This window comes from Pelodiscus sinensis, chromosome 4 (genome assembly GCF_052426305.1).
Source record: "Pelodiscus sinensis isolate ZL-2025 chromosome 4, ASM5242630v1, whole genome shotgun sequence".
In the NCBI taxonomy this organism is placed as follows: domain Eukaryota; kingdom Metazoa; phylum Chordata; order Testudines; family Trionychidae; genus Pelodiscus; species Pelodiscus sinensis.
The window spans coordinates 116,531,098-116,549,790 of record NC_143055.1 but is presented as its reverse complement, the minus strand read 5'-3'; the positions used below and the strand labels follow the sequence as shown (position 1 = coordinate 116,549,790).

Below are 18,693 nucleotides of genomic sequence, written 5' to 3'. Positions count from 1 at the left end.
TCTCCAAAAACTTCCTGGATTGTTTGTGTACTGCTGTATTGGTCTCCCAAACAGAAGTCATGATGATTAAAGTCGCCCATGAGAACCAGGGCCTGCAATCTGGAAGCTTCTCTCAGTTGTCACAGAAAGCCTTCTCTACCTCATCCACCTGATCCGGTGGTCTATAGCAGACACCAACCACAACATCACCCCTGTTGCTTCCACCTCTAAACTTAACCCTTAAACTCTCAACAGTCTTTTATCCCTCTAAATATTGGAGTTCTGAGCAATCATACTGCTCTCTTACATACAATGCAACAACTCCTCCTCCTTTTCTCCCCCACCTGTTCTTCCTGAACAGTTTGAAGAACTGTCATGGAAGGGTATAGTCATGCGAATCATCCCACCAAGTCTCCATTATTTCAATGAAATCATAGCTTTTCGACTGGGCCAGGGCTTCTAATTCTTCCTGTTTGTTTCCCAGGCTTCTCACATTTGTATACAAACACTTTAGATAATCAGTTGATCGGCCTACCTTCTCCATCCAAATCAGGGGTCCTCCTTTTTTGCTCGTTCCTCCTTGTGATTCTTCCCAGTGTCCGACTTCCTCAGTTACCTCAGGGCTTTGGCCACCGACCCCCAAAATACCTAGTTTAAAGCCCTGCTCACTACGTTTATCAGCCTGCCCACGAAGATGCTCTTTCCTTTCTTGGTTAGGTGGATCCCATCTCTTTCCAACAATCCTTGTGCATGGAAAAGAGTCCCATGGTCGAAGAAACCAAAGCCATCTCTCCGACACCACCTTTACTTCCTCAATTCGACAATCCCTACCCAGATCTTTTCCTTCAACTGGAGGGATGGATGAGAACACCATTTGTGCTTCAAATTCCTTGATCCTTCTTTCGAGCACTATATAATCTTCTGTGGCCCGCTGAAGGTCATTCTTGGCCATATTGTTAGTTCCTACATGGAGAAGCAGGAAGGCGTAGCGATCTGAAGGTTTAATCTCTTTTGGAAGACTCTCGGTCACATCCTGAATGTGAGCTCCTGGTAAGCAGCACACTTCTCGAGATTGCAGGTCTGGACGGCAGATGGAATTCTTACTCCGACTCCTGCAACTCTCATTGTACAAGGAGTAAGGGAAGTCGGTGGAAGGGTACTCTATTTAAAAAACAAGTGCTGTGTAGATGCTCCCAATTTCGAAATAAGCTACACAATTGAGGTAGCTCAATTTGCATAGCTTATTTCGAGGTAAGCCCTGTAGTGTAGACACTCCCCAGGGATTTATACCAGGGGTGAGGAACCTCAGGCCCGGGAGGATTGATTGGATCTGGCAACTGAGTCTCAGAGCTCCCCCAGCATTGTGGAGCCAGTGCTGGAACGCCACTGCAGGGCTGAGGCACACAAAATCTAGTAGGCTGGGTTCCCCTATGCTCTGGTGTGTGAGGGGAATATGGGTAGTGTCTTTTTCCTTCTCAGTTGGGGGCCATGTCAGTGAAGGTTTTTTGTTCTTTTCCCTCTCACTTGTGTGCCGCCCCCAACTGATTTTTCTGTGGTCAGTGCCCCCCAACCCTAAAAAGGTTCCCCACCCCTGAGTTATACAATTAGACACAGATTTTTCAAGTATTTAGGCATTGCTGTGTTCAGTATTGCAACTCCTAATTGATTTAGGGATCTGAAGCTCCTTTTCAGAAGGGATTTAGGCACTTCAGAGTTTTAATCCATCAACTATCAATGGGATTTAAGCTTCAACATGCCCAAATCCCTTTTGAAAATGAGACTTAAGCTATTAAATGAGGTCAGTGTTTCAACACTGAGTGTATAAACACCTTTCAAAATCTAGGCCTAAATGGCTCATGTTAAATGTTGTATACGCTGTTGCTTTTAGAAAGTTTGAAGAGACTGGAGTTCTAAAGAGGTGCTGGAAAATAATCTAAGTGAAATACATATCTGAATTATCTACTGTCACACAATGGTCCCTTTATTAGGCATCCCAGCACCAGCCTGATGTGACATGCTGCACAGGAAGTAGTGAGCCTCCACAGGATTTTCTGCAGTATAGGACTCTGGAAAGGCTGAGTGGATGCCTGGCCATCTCCCTTCCGGAGAAGGTAAGATAATAGCAGATTGGGAACGAATAATCTCTTTATCTGATTATCTGGCGAAATGAGTCTATGCCATGTCCCCCTAGAGTCAACTGACACCTTCAAACGTACAATGTGCTCTGCTTCCTCCATAGCATATTTGACATCAGTGTTCTCCTCTCTCGCAAAATCTTTCCTGCAATTATAAGATGTCTTCCTTCCATTCATGTCTTCATACACACTGCCGCACATTCACTCTGCTTCTCAGGTGGCACTACTTTAAACATGCTCTCTCTATGCTGGTTTCTACCACCTGCAGGACAACTGCTATCATAAACCAGGTAGAGTGGGTTTATAGCCCTAGAAGGGAAGTAAAAACCAGGACTATGTTGGGTCCCCATGACTAATTGGGAAAAGAGACAATGATTCCTTCCAAATGAAGAAGTAGCAGTAGGAGTAATTTCTGGGTGATTCATTTGAACACACCGCTGCCTCCGAGAAGGAAGTAAAACAGTAGAGAAGGGTGGAGAAATGTAATGTAGGCCACAATCTTAGACACGTCGTTCCAATGAAGGCACAGGGAAATTTCTTTGGGTTTCCCTTTACAAAAGAGGGACACTTTTTCACTACAGGTTGCGAGTCTTTTTAAAAATATAGCACAAACTAACATGAAAATAACCATTAGGGAATGTGAATATAGACACAGCCATTTTTGTAATTAGTTACTTTCAAAGCAGAAGGCATGAATAATGTAAGTACGAAGGCTTTTTTATTTAATCTTTCTTTGAAAAGATTATTTTTAGCATAGGTAAAGGATTAGCATGCCAGAGAGCAGTGCACAGTATTTTATGATGTACAAACAGCTGTGACTAAGTGCACAACACAAACTATCAAAGGTCTAAGCTAAAAACTGGATTTAGCTATAAGGAGAAAGAAGGATAGCACTGTGCAATGATCACTTACCTATACATTTGTCATTGAGTCTCTGTGCACACTATTCCAGACTAAAGAGTAGGATTTCTCTATGCTATTCAGTAGGTTTGCTCCAACTGCTACTAGTATACCTTGGCCTTTTAGATCTCCTTTCAGCAACATTGAGCGCTGGACTGCGAAATGGACCACATGCCCAGGCAGGGAAGTGAGGAGTAAGGCCCATTTTTGTATGAGGATGTCAGTTACTTAGTCCCTGTGTCTGGGAGTCAAGGAGAAAGCAGGACTACTTGCATATTCCCTTCCTTGAGCAGGGGAAGAGAGAGGTGGAGAAGAGGTAGAGCTTTGGCTCCATTCCCTATTCACTCTCTGGAGTAGCTGTGCCAGCGCATGGTTAGATAACATTGTCCTTGGAGAAAGGAGGGAGTAGGTAATTCAATGTGTCTTTCAGAATCACCATGCTGAATCACTTTTCCTGGGGCAGGGTAGCCTATGTCTCACCCCAGACTCTGAAGTTGTGCCTAAGCTAATAATCTAACCATAAGTAACTTGTCCTAGATTACAGAGCAGGTTAGGTGAAGACAAGACAAAATCTGACTGGAAGTTCTCATTCTCAGCCCTCTGATAGAGCCACTCGGTGTTGTGGGCAAAACTGTCAAAAATACCTAGGAGCCACATTTACAAAACTATTTAGACATCTAAAAGATGCAGAGAGGAGCCCAGAGGGATTTTAAACAGTGCCTATGAAGGCACACTGCACATGGATAGGTTCTTTTGAAAAAATCCTACTAGGCAGCTACCTGCATCTTTGGACAGCTATATACCTTTTAAATCTATTCTTAGGTGAACTTGGGCACCTATAAAGCTAAGGCCAAGTCTACAATAGTCAGCTTAAGGTATACAACTCCAGCAACATAGAATTCTCTTTAAAAATGAGTCTGCCTCCTTTAATCTCTAAGGTGCTTCTGAAAAAATTAGCTTACCTCAGACTCTGTCTCCATTTTGAAGCATACTTTAGTAAGTTAAATAACAAGTTCTTTTTATTTTTCTATAGTAAAATGGGCTTTTATTTCATAAAATGATAACTTGCTGGAAATTTGATAGGTACAATAATAATTAATTATTTGAACAGGCCATGAGAGGCCTGCATAATAATCTTGACTTAACTCTCAGCATGTCCTCCTCAGCTTTACATCTGCTTTTCAGAGGCTTCTGTCAAGCCTCCAAATGAGCTAGGAGCCATGGAGGGACAGCATCTCTTTCAGTGCTGCCCCTTTCCCCGCTTTAGAGTAGGTCTTCTGAGGAAGAAGACGGGGCATGGGACTGGTAAGGGGTGTATGAGACTCAGTCAGAAAGTGGCAGTTAATTCTAGAGAGGTGATAGTTGACAAGATAGCTTGAACCTGAAGAGTAACATAGGCACACCAGGTTATCAAGCTTGTCTGCTAATTGTGATATGGAATTATAGAACTGGAAGGAACCTCGTGAAGTCATTTAGTCCAGTCCTCTGCACTCATGGTAGGACAAAGTATTATCTAGAGAGTGACCATACCTGACAGGTGTTGGTCTAACTTGCTCTTAAAAATCTCTGATAATGGAGATCCACAATCTTACTGGGCAATTTTTTCATCCTTACCCATCCTGATAGCTAGGAAATATTTCCTAATGATGCATTTTAAGCCTATTAATGCATTTCCTTGATGCATTCTAAGCCCATTGCATCTTGTCCTATTATCAGAGGGTAAGAAGAACATTTTTTCCCCTCCTCCTTGCTATAAACCAGGGGTGGGGAACCTTTTTTAGGTTAGAAGCCACCGGCTTACAGAAAAATCAATCGGGGGCCTCCCACAAGTCAGAAGAAAAAAAATCATGGCCCCTGACATTCTCCACATTCCCCTCTCACACCAAAGCCTTGGAAGGCCCAGGCTAGTAGATTTTGTGAGCTTCAGCCCTGCAGGGAGATGGCAGTGGGATAGGAATAACAGCACGGGCTCCTGATGCTGGGGGGAGGAGAGCCCTGAGCCTTAGGACTAGATCCAGGCAAACAGGGGGCTGCATCCGGCCCCTGGGTCTGAAGTTCTCCACCTCTGCTATAAACTTCTATGTACTTGAAAATGGTTATGTCCCTTCTCAGTCATCTCTTTTTCAGATTAAACAAACCTATTTTTTTCAGTCTCCCCTCTTAGGTCATGTTTTCTAGACCTTCAGTCATTTTTGTTGCTCTCTGGACCTCCTCCAATTTGTTCACATCTTTCCTGAAATGTGGCACCCAGAACTGGACACAATACTCCCAGTTAAGGCCTAATTAGTGCAGAGTAAAGCATAAGAATTACTTCTCATGTCTACCTTACAACACTCCCAATACATCCCAGAATGATGTTTACTTTTTTTGTAACAGTGTTACTCAGTTGACTTATATGTAGTTTGTGGGCCATTATGAATTAAATTCTTTTCCATAATTCTCCTTCCTACAGAGTCATTTTCCTTCCTAAGTGGAGCACTTTGCATTTGTTTGTTCTTATTGAATTTCATCCTATTTACTTCATTCAGATAATTTCTTCAGTTTGTCTAGATCATTTTGAATTTTAATTCGATCCTCCAAAGCACTTGAAATGTCTCCCAACTTGGTATCATCAACAAACTTTTTAAGTGTACTCTCTATGCAATTATCTAAATCACCGACGAAGATTCTGAACACAACTGTACCCAGAACTGATCCCTGTGGGACCACACTAACTATGCCCTTCCAGATCGACCGTGAATCATTGTTATCAGTTTTCCAATGACTTTTGCATTCATCTTATAGTAGCTCTATCTTGGTTGCATTTCCCTACTTAGTGTATAAGAAGGTTACATGAGATAGTATAAATGAAGGCCTTACTAATATGAAGATATGCCACGTTACCACTTCTCCCCATCCACAAGGCTTGTTACCGTGGGAGAGAAAATTATCAGGTTGGTTTGGCACAATTTATTTCTGACAAATCCATGCTGACTGTTACTTATCACCTTATTATCTTTTAGATGCTTGTAAAATGATTATTCAGGTATTTGCTCCATGTCACAGAAGTTTAGCTGACTGGCCTGTAATTCCCTGGGTTGTCCTTATTTCTCTTTGTAGAGATTGGTACTATATGTGTCCTTTTCCAGTCTCCTGGAATCTCTCCCATCTTCCATGACCTTTCAAAAATAATTGCTAATGGCTAAGATATCTTCTCAGTCAGCTCCTTGAGAATTCTAAAAGTGTAGATAGCTTCACCCATGGAGAAGGGGTAACATGGAAGTACAGTGACCCCAAGCTTGAAAACTGTGCTTTAGTCCCTCTTTGTGCCCTCTAATGGGCTTAGGAAGCAATGTACAGGCTACAGTAGCCCAATGATGGCTACTGCATTATCCTCACTTCTAACTTGGATTCAGCTTCCTCTAAATTTGAAAGCTTTTTGCAGAAGTTATAAAAAGAAAATATCAAGAGCTGGTTCTGTGGCCAAGTTATCCTCAGCTCTCAGCTGAGTCTACTTTAAAACCAATATGCAGCCTCAACACAATTGGCTTTGCATAAATATCCGCTGATCAGAGATTTTAGTTAGTACATTTTCTCCTCGCCCCTTCTCTATAATTAGTACTCAGGCAAATGCACTGTAAATAGAGTCTTTTACCTCATGTTCTCCTTCCTGTGAACTGTCAAATACATTTCATAGACTCTTCCCTGGGGAACGGCCCCTGCAGGGATCAGCAAACTTACTCCTGCAAAACAGAAGAGACAAATAAAAGGTAATGAAGAAAGAAAGGCAACCATGCCTCTGATGAAGAATGACAGGAGATTTGAAGACATAGCCCTAAACACCAGATTCCCAATCAACCCCCAAGAAAAATGGTAATATTTACTGTCGCCCTGGCTTCTGCATCTCTCAGTTGATTGGATACTAGTGCCTCCCATGTATTTGTTTTGAACTACTGGAGTGTAGAACTGGACTTTTTCCTCGCCCTTTTTTATTTAAGGAACAAACAGATGGTTACTCTGTTGCTTACCTTGTAAAACGTGGGGGAAACCAACAACTGTGTCTAAAATTTCAAACAGCTCTAGTGGAACATTTCTCCCCAGGCATTTCTTATTTAGTAAAGAACAACAACAAACAACAACAACTAAAACCAAAGCCAGCAGAATACTTTCCCAGGAAACAGTAGGAGGAGCTGGTCATGTGGTCGGCATCCAATATTTAGATGTTCTTAACTTTTAATTCTACAATAGTTAGGACAAAATGGAGCTACTTGACCTCCCTTATATGCCCATTCAGGAAGAGTGGTCCAGAATTCCAATACCCTGCCTTGGCTAGTCAAGTCCACCCTGCACTGAAAACATGAGTTAATGGTAATTAGTGATGTGTTTGATTACAGTGCATTGTGCCTACATGATGGCAGATTTCATAAATGTTGAATTTGGTTCCCCTGAAAATGGACAGTTCTTTTTACCATGAGGCACAAATACTCAGTTGTCCCCACAGCTGGGCAATTCTGGACCAATTGCCATTGCTGAACTGGAGCAGGCAGAAATCTATGGTAGGGATTTTAGTTCCTCCTCCATAAAACAGACAGCTGAAGCAAACATATGAACACAATATTCTTAAGGATGTGTGTGTGTGCATGTGAGAGGAGAGAGAAAGCCTGTGTGAGAAAGATAACCTTACAAAAGGATGCTACACTGGACAGTTGTGAGAGAGATATCTTTACAAAAGGATGCTGCACTGGACAAGCTTCACTGTCATATGAATAGTTTGGAATAGTTTGGGCCTGGCTGCATGAAACCACCTCTTTCTCCAGGCAGTGCATCCATAGTTGTGACCCCTGGATGTGTTTGAGATGGATTCACCCATTTTAAAAGGGTACAGCTGTGTCTCAAATACCTTTTGACCTTGGAACTTGTTTCCCTGTGGGTCTGTCATAATCATAGAATCATAGGACTGGAAGGGACCTCGAGAGGTCATCGAGTCCAGGCCCCCGCCCTCAAGGCAGGACCAAGCTCTGTCTACACCATCCCTGACAGATGTCTATCTAACCTGTTCTTAAATATCTCCAGAGAGGGAGATTCCACCACCTCCCTTGGCAATTTATTCCACTATTTGACCACCCTGACAGTTAGGAATTTTTTCCTAATGTCCAATCTAAACCTCCCTTGCTGCACTTTAAGCCCATTACTCCTTGTCCTGTCCTCAGAAACCAAGAGGAACAAATTTTCTCCTTCCTCCTTGTGGCATCCTTTTAGATATTTGAAAACCGCTATCATGTCCCCCCTTAATCTTCTTTTTTCCAAACTAACCAAGCCCAGTTCATGAAGCCTGGCTTCATAGGTCATGTTCTCTAGACCTTTAATCATTCTTGTTGCTCTTCTCTGTACCCTTTCCAATTTCTCCACATCTTTCTTGAAATGTGGCGCCCAGAACTGGACACAGTACTCCAGCTCAGGCCTAACTAGTGCAGAGTAGAGCGGCAGAATGACTTCACGAGTTTTGCTTACAACACACCTGTTGATACAACCTAGAATCATATTTGCTTTTCTTGCAGCAGCATCACACTGTTGACTCATATTCAACTTGTTGTCCACTATGACCCCTAGATCCCTTTCCACCATGCTCCTTCCTAGACAGTCGCTTCCCATCTTGTATGTATGGAACTGATTGTTCCTTCCTAAGTGGAGCACTTTGCATTTCTCTTTATTAAACTTCATCCTGTTTACCTCTGACCATTTCTCTAACTTGCTAAGGTCATTTTGAATTATGTCCCTATCCTCCAAAGAAGTTGCAACCCCACCCAGTTTGGTATCATCTGCAAACTTAATAAGCGTACTCTCTATCCCAATATCTACATCATTGATGAAGATATTGAACAATACGGGTCCCAAAACAGACCCTTGTGGAACTCCACTTGTTATCCCTTTCCAGCAGGATTTAGCACCTTTAACAACAACTCTCTGATTACAGTTATCCAGCCAATTATGCACCCACCTTATTGTGGCCCTATCTAAGTTATATTTGCCTAGTTTATCAATAAGAATATCATGCGAGACCGTACCAAATGCCTTACTAAAGTCTAGGTATATGACATCCACCGCTTCTCCCTTATCCACAAGGCTCGTTATCCTATCAAAGAAAGCTATCAGATTAGTTTGGCATGACTTGTTCTTCACAAACCCATGCTGGCTATTCCCTATTACTTTATTACCTTCCAAGTGTTTGCATATGATTTCCTTAATTACCTGCTCCATTATCTTCCCTGGGACAGACGTTAAACTGACTGGTCTGTAGTTTCCTGGGTTGTTCTTATTCCCCTTTTTATAGATTGGCACAATATTTGCCCTTTTCCAGTCTTCTGGAATCTCCCCCGTCTTCCATGATTTTTCATATACATTAAGCTTCTGAGCATGCTGCCTCACCCATGTATTTCCTCAGATGTCCAGGGAGGGATTCTAAGGCAGATGAGGGACTTTTGACTGCTGTTAATTGGTAGATAAATATTATTGGATGCTGAACAGACAGCCCAATGTATTGGGTTATAGATGGTTTAGTTTGTTTTAATTATTTTTAAAGTGCCCCTATGGAAATGCACTTTTTCACGTATAAACTGAAGTTAATATTGCAAATTAAATTGTGTATGAGTAACAGGCTTAGTAGAACATGTGGAAAGCATGGTGGAAAGTAACCAGAGAATGAACTGAACCTCTTACTAGAAGACTCTACAACACTACAGAGTAGATTTTGAACAGAGATCAGCAAACCACAATCAGGCCAGATTTCATTTCATTTCATTTCATTTTCATTTTCATTCCCTTTCCCTTTCCCTTTAAGAAAAGCTCAGCTCCCATTTAGACCACTAAAGGAAAGAGATTGGATTTTCAAAAGTATTCAGCATCCACTAATGGCCTTTGGGTATGTCTACACTACAGCGTTATTTCGAAATAGCTTATTTCGAAATAACACGTCTACACACAAAATGCATTTCAAAATAACATTGTGCTATTTTAAAATAGCACTTTCACACTGAGTGGACTCTGAATCGCATTTAAGGCTGGACGGAACCAGTTCTGGCAGGGCACCAGGTCAGGACTTACTGTGTGGGGCTGACTGAGGTCTGTGCTTAAAGGTCCCCCCGACCCCGGACAGCCAGTGCTCAGGTTTCCCTGCTTGCTTGTCTACCTCGATGAGGGACAGCAAAGCATTTTTGTCTCAGTGTGCTCTGGTTGCCCTCACATGGGACATCACAGCACTTTGCAACATGGAGCCAGAGCTGTCCCTGGGCGCTCTTGTGCTTCTCTTGGATGCATTGCTGTGAGCCTGGCTGCACTTGCTGCAGGTTGCCATCTGGGACGTCCATCAGGGGACTGTCAGTATCCAGGAGGCCCTGCAGGAGAGCTTTCACCCTGAGGAGCACTAACAGTCTCCCTGTGTGCCCCACTGGGGGCTTGTGCCTCATTCCTCCCTCACATCCTTCCACATACCCCTCCCTAACCCCCCTTCCTGATGTCAAATAAAATACAAATAATTTCATGAACACAAACTCTCTTTATTTAACAAAAAGGGGGGGGGAGGGAAACTCTGGTGAGATTGGCAGGAAAGGAGGAGGAGAGGAGGCAGGAGAGGTGAAGAGAGAGGGTGGAAGAGGGGACAGGGAAACCTGGGAGGAGGGAGCTGGAAGGGGGAAACAAGGGGAGGAGAAGCTCAGGGCTCAGGGTCTCGCTGAACCAACTTGATTTTCATGCAAACCTGCTCCTGGGTTTGCATGTGGCTTTTGGTGGCCAGGCTGGCAGCTATCTTGTCATAGACGGCTGAATTCCTCCATCTAGCGCAGAGATCATGGACGCTGGGGGCATCCCCCCAAACCTGAATAAGGTCCATGATCTCCACCGTGGACCAGGAAGGTGCCTGCTGCCAGTGGCTTGCTGGCTCATGTTTTGGGGCCACTGGGTCAGGGGCAGTGATTGCTGGCTCTGGGCTGGCAGGCTTGGAGCTGGCACAGGCACTGTGGCCAGAGTCTACCCCTTTAAGAGTTCTGGGGAGGGAGAGGAGTGTTCTTGGTTGAGGCTGGAGTGGCCACCAGGGCATCCTGGGAAGGCTGGAGGCCTCCTATTTCGAAATAAGTGTCTACACAGCACTTATTTCAAAATAGCTACTGTATTTTCCGGCGTATAACGCGACTGGGTGTATAAGACGACCCCCTAATTTTCTAGTTAAAAGATAGCTTTTCATTTTATACTCGCCGTATAAGACTAGCCCCCCTTAAGAGGCCAACCGGCAGCGCCCCTGTGCCCCTCCACCTCCCCGGCTTTGCTCCCGGTGCCCCTGGTCTGCTGGAGACCAGAGGCACTGGGAGCAAAGCCGCAGCAGCGGCGGGGTCCCGCGCCTCTGAGGCTTTGCCAGAGGCTTTGCTCCGTGTCTTCCTGGTCTGCAGACCAGGGAGACACGGAGCAGCTTTTCTCGCCCCGGAGTACACGGGCGGCGGGACTGCGAGGTCCCGCAGTCTGTGTCCTCCGGGGTGAGAAAAGCCCCCGTTCGTACCTGCAAGTCGGGGACTGCCTGTATACCCGGCGTATAAGACGACCCCCGATTTTTGGGGGATGTTTTTTAGCATAAAAAGTCGTCTTATACGCCGGAAAAAACGGTATTCTAAATTTGGCATTATTCCTCGTTGAATGAGGTTTACCAAATTCGAAATAAGCGTTCCGCTATTTTGAATTAATTTCAAAATAGCAGTTTCGCTGTGTAGACGCTAGTAAAGTTATTTTGAAAGAACAGCTGTTACTTTGAAATAACTTTGCTGTGTAGACATACCTTTGAGAAAAATAGGGATCCCCAGGTGGGGTTGTGAAAATCTAACCATTTCATTTGAGGTCTAAATAGGAAAGTAGCTGCATTTTTGTTTGTTTGTTTTCTTTTAAATCTGGTCCTGGTTGCTGGTGCTGAGCACTTGAGAAACTGGTCCTGAATGTAATAAAGATTTGATCTGGACAGCCACCCCAGCCCACTCCTCTCCATAGACAATCACACTGAAAATTTTGGTTAACTGAGATCCTACTATCTTGCTAAATAAAAGCATAGCCATTTTCCAAGCTGTTAACAGAACTTAGGGAGGTTTTTCCATTACTAACTTGTGCAGTTCCTGAATAGCATATAATAAAGAAATATGGAAGAGACACTTAAAGCCCTGGTTTCCTCTGCCATGTAAAATGTGTTAGGCAAGCTATTTAATCACCTGCAGAAAATTAGCATTCTGCTGTCTTCCTTCAGCACTGAACAGTCTGCAGCAAACTGGAACCAGAACAACTGATCTGTTTTCTAATAATTTGTCCTTTTATGTATGATAAGGAGGCTCTCTGGCTTTAAGTTGGTCTTTTGGAGGATGTGTGTGGTTTGTTTCTTTGTTTGGATCTGTATGAAAGGAAAAAGATGCTAACTCCAACTTCAGTCAGGGAAATTCAGAGGTATAATATTGCTGAAAGAAGTGGCTCAGCATCTTCTGATTTATTGTTAAAGAAGGCCAGGACTTTTGGGAAAGGATATGTGTTATAGCCAAGTAAACCTGAATGGGAAAAAATGCCATTTGGGCTAAACATAGAAAAAGTGGATTCCCAGGAGTAACCTTGTTTTTTCTGTCTAAAAGAAGAGATAGATGGCTTTGCTTAAAACCACCAATCAACCACCACTTCTGAAATCTCACTAGGCACTTCTAAAGCCAAGTAATGAAGTACTTACCTGAATTGGGAATGATCAGGTGGCCACCAAGGGAGTTGAAGGTGCCAAAAGCAGTGCATGATGGGTCTGTTTGCCGAGCAAGGCTCTGGTTCTTCATGTTCAGGGTCTCATTTTCCAGCAAAGACTGAGTTATCTGTGGTGATAACTTGGACGAGAAGTCAGACAGGTCATCCTGTGGGGTGACTGCACCCGAGGTATTATATACCTTGATCTTCAGGTTAGGAAGTGGATCAAGGATTGGAGAGTTGGTCATTGGGATTTTATCAGAGACATCGTGTAAAGCATAGACAGGACCTCTGTACATGGCTGCAGCAGATGTGAGATCTGGTGGCACTGCCAGGAGATCTGTGTTGGACATGAGAAAGAATAACAGGATATTACACGTTGCCAGATCCCCATCACAGAGAATTTCCTTTTGGGTGAGAATTTGGTGGGCCTTTCTGTTCATGTCCTATTATTGAGGGGACTAATGAGCAAACTTCTAAAGGTCTGATTTTTAAAACTTTCCCACCAATTTTACTTTTTTTCTTGATTTAACTTTAATATACAAAGTATGACATCAAAAGCCAGATGTTTTGGCCCAAAGTGTAGTTTCCAAGAGCCACTCTTAGCTTTACGTTTTCATTTTCTGTATGATGATGTCTGCAAATAATTATGCTATTATTAACTGGTGACAGAAATTCTGACCGTTATATTACATTTTCTATCCACTGAATCTTGTACCTTGTTTGCCCAAAGCAACTTCTTATCTCTCAGTAGTAAGCATCTCCCACACTTGTCTCTATGTAGGCAGACACGGGTTTCAGTAAACATGATTATCAAACAGTAAAATGGGAAATATAATGTGATGGAATTATTTCATTAGAGTATTATTCTAAGACACGGTACAATGAATCCTATTTCTGTTGTAGTTAATGGCATATTTGCTACTGACATTTATATGGACAGGATCCTCATTTCCACACATCTCTGTGTGTGTCTTTCAGTCACACACTCCCATTCTCCTGAAGTTTATACTCCTCTGTTTCATGCTCTAAAGAACAGGTTTCAAAAAATCTCAGTGTAAGCTTTTAGCACTTGGCTATAAAAAAAAACAAAAACAAATGAGCATAATCTTTTCTTTTTTCTATGAAAAGGCAACTAGCAAATCCAGAAAATATAATTCATACAACCCTGAAACCATTTTCTTACCGCATCTGCCTGAATTAGTCAGATGGTATGAAATGACAACTAACCTTGTCTTGCAGCCTTGATATTAACTGGCTGGAATCCACCATTTAGTGCCGAGGAGTCTATAATATCTGACTCAAAGTCACGGTGGTTCTTCCGGTACACAAACAGTGCCACAATCACTGAAATAGCTAGGCACACAATTACAGCTATCACAATGCCAACGTAGAGAGCTACGTCATCTGAGTCAGGAGCAGCTGGAGGGACAAAAGAATTAAACATTGTTCAATGGTATCTGGTCTCAGGAATGTATAAGAGTATATATCAATATTACCGCTGTTTCCTTCAGACATTTGTCATCTCATTTATAGGTTAATAGAAAATTCATTTCAAGAGCTGTATAACAGGGCTTTCAGTAGAAAAATGATCCTAGATTTTTCTTAGCTATTTTTATGCCTTATATATCTACCTATCTAGTAACTAGGCAGCATAACAAACCATTTATCACTCTAATTATAAAGCAAATATAGCTAAACAAGGTATAACACCATAGCAATTCCCAGGGAAAGGTTGAAGGTTAATTTACTGATACACTGGATAACAGAAGTCATTTTTACTTCACATGTCTTACTTTTTAAAAAGCCACTTTTTGTGGACATGCCTGGCACATCCTGGTAATGTTGTGTACTGAGTTAGAATATTTTTCTAAGTATAATATTCCAAGCCATTAGTTTCTTTCCAGAGCACATCCTGCCTCCCCCCACAGTCCATTTGAGTTAAAAATCCTGCAAGACAGAGCAAAACAAATGCTGAGCTCTCATTAGAGGAATGAGACAAATGCTGAAGCAAGCACCATCTACTGAGAGCAGAATTCAACGCAGAGTGTTATTGTAATTTACAAAAAGAAGCCAAATTCACTGTAGCTCTGCTTTGGGAACAAGACCCGTCCATGAGATTTTCACTATCTGTATCATAATCTTTGCACTAGTCCCAGGATAATATCTAGCATCATTTTCTACCAGTTATATTTCCAAAAGGTTTGAATATATGATCAAAATTTGATGTGTTGTGTGTGTAGCGAAGTATTCCATTGTTAGATGAAGAATACCGAGAAAAGAACCTGCAAACAATCAAATCTTTCAAATATTCAATTGTTTAATTTGAGCATGTGAAAGCAATTTTGTGTTCTCTGCTTTCCCAAAATGTGAGCCTTTCACTTTTCAGGTGAGATATGGCAATTGTTGAAAGAATCTGATCAAACCCTATAAGCTCTTAGCAATTATTAATTCTTAAAATCTCAATTTTTCAAAGTGCAACCCATTTTTAATTTATCAACAGGTTCTCAGGAAGCTGATCTCTGAGTTCCAGCTTGAAAGATACTATATATCTTCCGTATTCTTTTTAACTAAACGTTTATAATAATTTCATATTTGATAGTTTTCTACACCTTAAATATAAATAGGCATTTCCCTTTGGTTTCTGGCTTTCAAACACTAGATCATCCCCTTTCCTTTATCCACATATGAATGCGGACAGACATTATGCTACATGAACTGATTGCAGTGTTGTTGTAACTGTGCTAAGTGCCAGGAGATGAGAGACACAAGGTGGATGAGGTAATGCCTCCTATCCTACCATTGTCTGTTGGTGGAAGACACAACAAGCTTTCCAGCTTAACAGATGTGAAGTACGAAGAAGAACTCTGCATAGCTGGAAATCTTGTCTCTTCCACCCACAGAAGGCAGTCTAATAAAATATATCAACTCCCTCACTTTATCTTCTCACATGAACCTACTGACAATTGTAACTGCCACTCCCTCCCTCCATTAAACAAGCAGGATGAAACACATGCAGTACATTGTGCCCCTCTTTCCTAATGCACGTATAGCTAGGCTGAACGTAAATCTTGAAACAAGTAAGAGCATCAAATCAGTATCCAGAAACATAAAGTCAAACCTTACACTTACAAGAAAATCCATATTCATTCTGAGTTCTCTGTTCAGTTGAAATAGGATAAATGAAACCTTAAAAAGAAAGAAATTAAACAAAAATGGGAACAAAATCAAATTAATGAGGGGAACAAAAAAAGGAAAGCATGAAAAATGGTTTAATTAAAAAAAAAGGAAAAGAAACCCATGGTACTTTAAAATTCTGATTCAGCACAGAATTATGATTTTGCATCTCCTGTCTGCTCCAGAGCCTCACTAAGAATTAATAAGTAGGCAGATTGAATTTCAGAGCCAAAATCGGTCTCGAGTCACTAACTTTGGAGTGCTTAAAGTCTTTCTTTTATTGAGCATAAACTCTAATGGATCTAATTTATTTCAGACATCAAGCATCATTAGCATATGGAAAGTCTTTTTTCCCTACCCCTGCCATATGCTTTAATTCCCAGGACATTTTCAGAAGGGCTCCAAACAGTTTTTTTATTTAATTATAGCAGCCTGCTGTTGGTCTAAGAGAACTAAAGGAGACTTGTAGTCATTGGTCAGAGGTTAAATACCCATTTGCTGAGCAAACCCCATATAGAACACCCTCTTTTTGGATTTCCTTGGAATTATTTTATCCTGTCTGTAACAGGAATCCAATAGGAATCCCACAGGGTGAAAGCAAATTGAACTGGAAACTGAATGTGTTCTATTTGAAATCATTATAAAATCAATAAAGGACCTGAGGTCAGAAAGTTATTTATTTTAAATCTTTGAAGGCATGGTGTAATATTGATAAAATCATAACATAATCCAGTTTCATTCCAAAGCAGATAAACAGTAACAACATGTCTTTTTTCTTTCTTGATTCTTTTTTCCATCTCCTACAATAGAATTATAGCACTTTTTCTCTTTCCATAGATCTTACTGGTTTTGTGCAATAACCATATGAAGTAGGCATTTATTTCATTCCCTCTTTCCCAATGCAGAGAACAAGTCAGAAGGTCCAAGACTAATCTCATGGAAGTCAGTCAGGTCTGTCTAGGCAAATGACATGCCCCAAGCAACAGAGGGACTCATTGACAGATCCAGACTCCCTTTCCTGTGTTCAGTGTGTGGCACTTTTAAAGCCATACTCTAAAAATACCAAGTGTTTATGAAAGCTAACTACCTGTCACATAACCATGTTGTTAACTGAGATACTAGAGGCAGACAGAGGTATTCTTTATGATAGTAGTGCTTTGCTACAGCACCATGGGACAGCATAATGCTTTATTTCCCAGCACTGATTCCGGGCTTGTGTTTACTTTTTGAAATATTATATTCCTCACTCATTTGTATGATGCCTTGAGGCAGATGTTCCTGTTTGCTTTTAACATACAGACTTGGTCCTTACTAATAATTGTTTCTCTCTAGTACTCGTGAACTCAAAACACTGGTGTTTAGGACGTGAAAAGTATGCAAGGAGAGAAGAGACACAAGGGGTGTGTCTAGACTACATGCCTCCTTCGACGGAGGCATGTAGATTAGCCAGATCGGAAGAGGGAAATGAAGCCGCGATTAAAATAATCGCGGCTTCATTTAAATTTAAATGGCTGCCCCGATCTGCCGATCAGCTGTTTGTCGGCAGATCGGGGGAGTCTGGACGCGATGCCCCGACAAAGAAGCCTTTCTTCATCGACACAGGTAAGCCTCGTGAAACCAGGCTTACCTGTGTCGATGAAGAAAGGCTTCTTTGTCGGGGCATCGCGTCCAGACTCCCCCGATCTGCCGACAAACAGCTGATCGGCAGATCGGGGCAGCTATTTAAATTTAAATGAAGCCGCGATTATTTTAATCGCGGCTTCATTTCCCTCTTCCGATCTGGCTAATCTACATGCCTCCGTCGAAGGAGGCATGTAGTCTAGACACACCCAAGGTGGGTGAGGGTAATATGTTTCACTGGACCAACTTCCGTTAGTGAGAGACACAAGCTTTTGAGCATAGGTGGTCAGTGAAGGTAGGGCTGGGGAAGGCAAGCCCCAAACCCCACCACTTCTACTGTGACCCTACCCCCCACAGGAGCCAAATTGCCTCCCCGCTCGCCCCCCCCCATCAGGGGAAGGGTAGGAGGATGGGTGGGCACATGGACTCCAGCCTCCCTGGTCCTAGAGCATGGGCGGGCCGGGCGGTGCACATCCCCAGCCTTCCCAGCCAGGGAGTACAGGGGAGGGCAGGCAGCGTGTGGCTCCAGCCTCCCCAGCCTTTAGCTCCGCCTAGCCCCGGAGCACCAGGAAGGGAGAAGGGCATGTGCAGCCCCAGCCTCCCCGGTCCTGGAGCACTGGGGAGGGAAGAGGGCACATGGCTCTAGCCTCCCTGACCCAGAGCATGGGAGGGCAGGCATTCAGGGCAGCAACACTGTGCCCCCAAAAGCCTACAGCAGGCCTTCTGGGGGCAGAGTTTGGGTGGAGCCAGGCTGGAGGTTCTTCCCCCACCTAGCACACTGGCTGCCCACGCTTTCGGGCTTACAAAGAGCTCTTCTTAAGGAGAGATGTCAGGTAAGCAACTGCTGAAAGTATGAGGCATTGAAAGCATAGTCAGTTAGTTCATGGTAGGGAAACCATCACTTCATGCTAGCGTTTGCAGCTGCACCAGTGTCACCTTGCAATATGGAAACCTCAGCGATTTGATGGAAACCTGAAGTAATCTTGGTCTATTGTGAGGAGGTGATACAGGACTAAATTTGCTCTCAGTAACACAGGTGTGACATTGCACTGGATTTATTAAACTCAGTGAAAGAAAAATTCAGTCCTAGATATCCTCCCTGCTGTAAACAAAGATGACTTCTGGAATCCAACCTACAAAATGTCCTATAATAGCAAAA

General features: G+C 42.6%; 1 protein-coding gene across 2 annotated transcripts in view; it reads right to left on the bottom strand.

The window, feature by feature from the left end:
* Window positions 1–18,693, bottom strand: part of UNC5C (unc-5 netrin receptor C) — a 422,927-nt gene that overhangs the window by 45,171 nt on the left and 359,063 nt on the right. Inside the window, exons 8-11 of one of the 2 annotated variants that reach the window (XM_006111943.5) lie at window positions 15,870–15,926; window positions 13,968–14,159; window positions 12,733–13,077; window positions 6,649–6,736 (exon numbers count right to left, since the gene is read on the bottom strand). In XM_006111943.5, the coding sequence (XP_006112005.1) occupies window positions 6,649–6,736; window positions 12,733–13,077; window positions 13,968–14,159; window positions 15,870–15,926 (682 nt within the window). The remainder of the gene's footprint in view (window positions 1–6,648; window positions 6,737–12,732; window positions 13,078–13,967; window positions 14,160–15,869; window positions 15,927–18,693) is intronic. The other variant, XM_006111944.5, reaches the window with a different exon arrangement.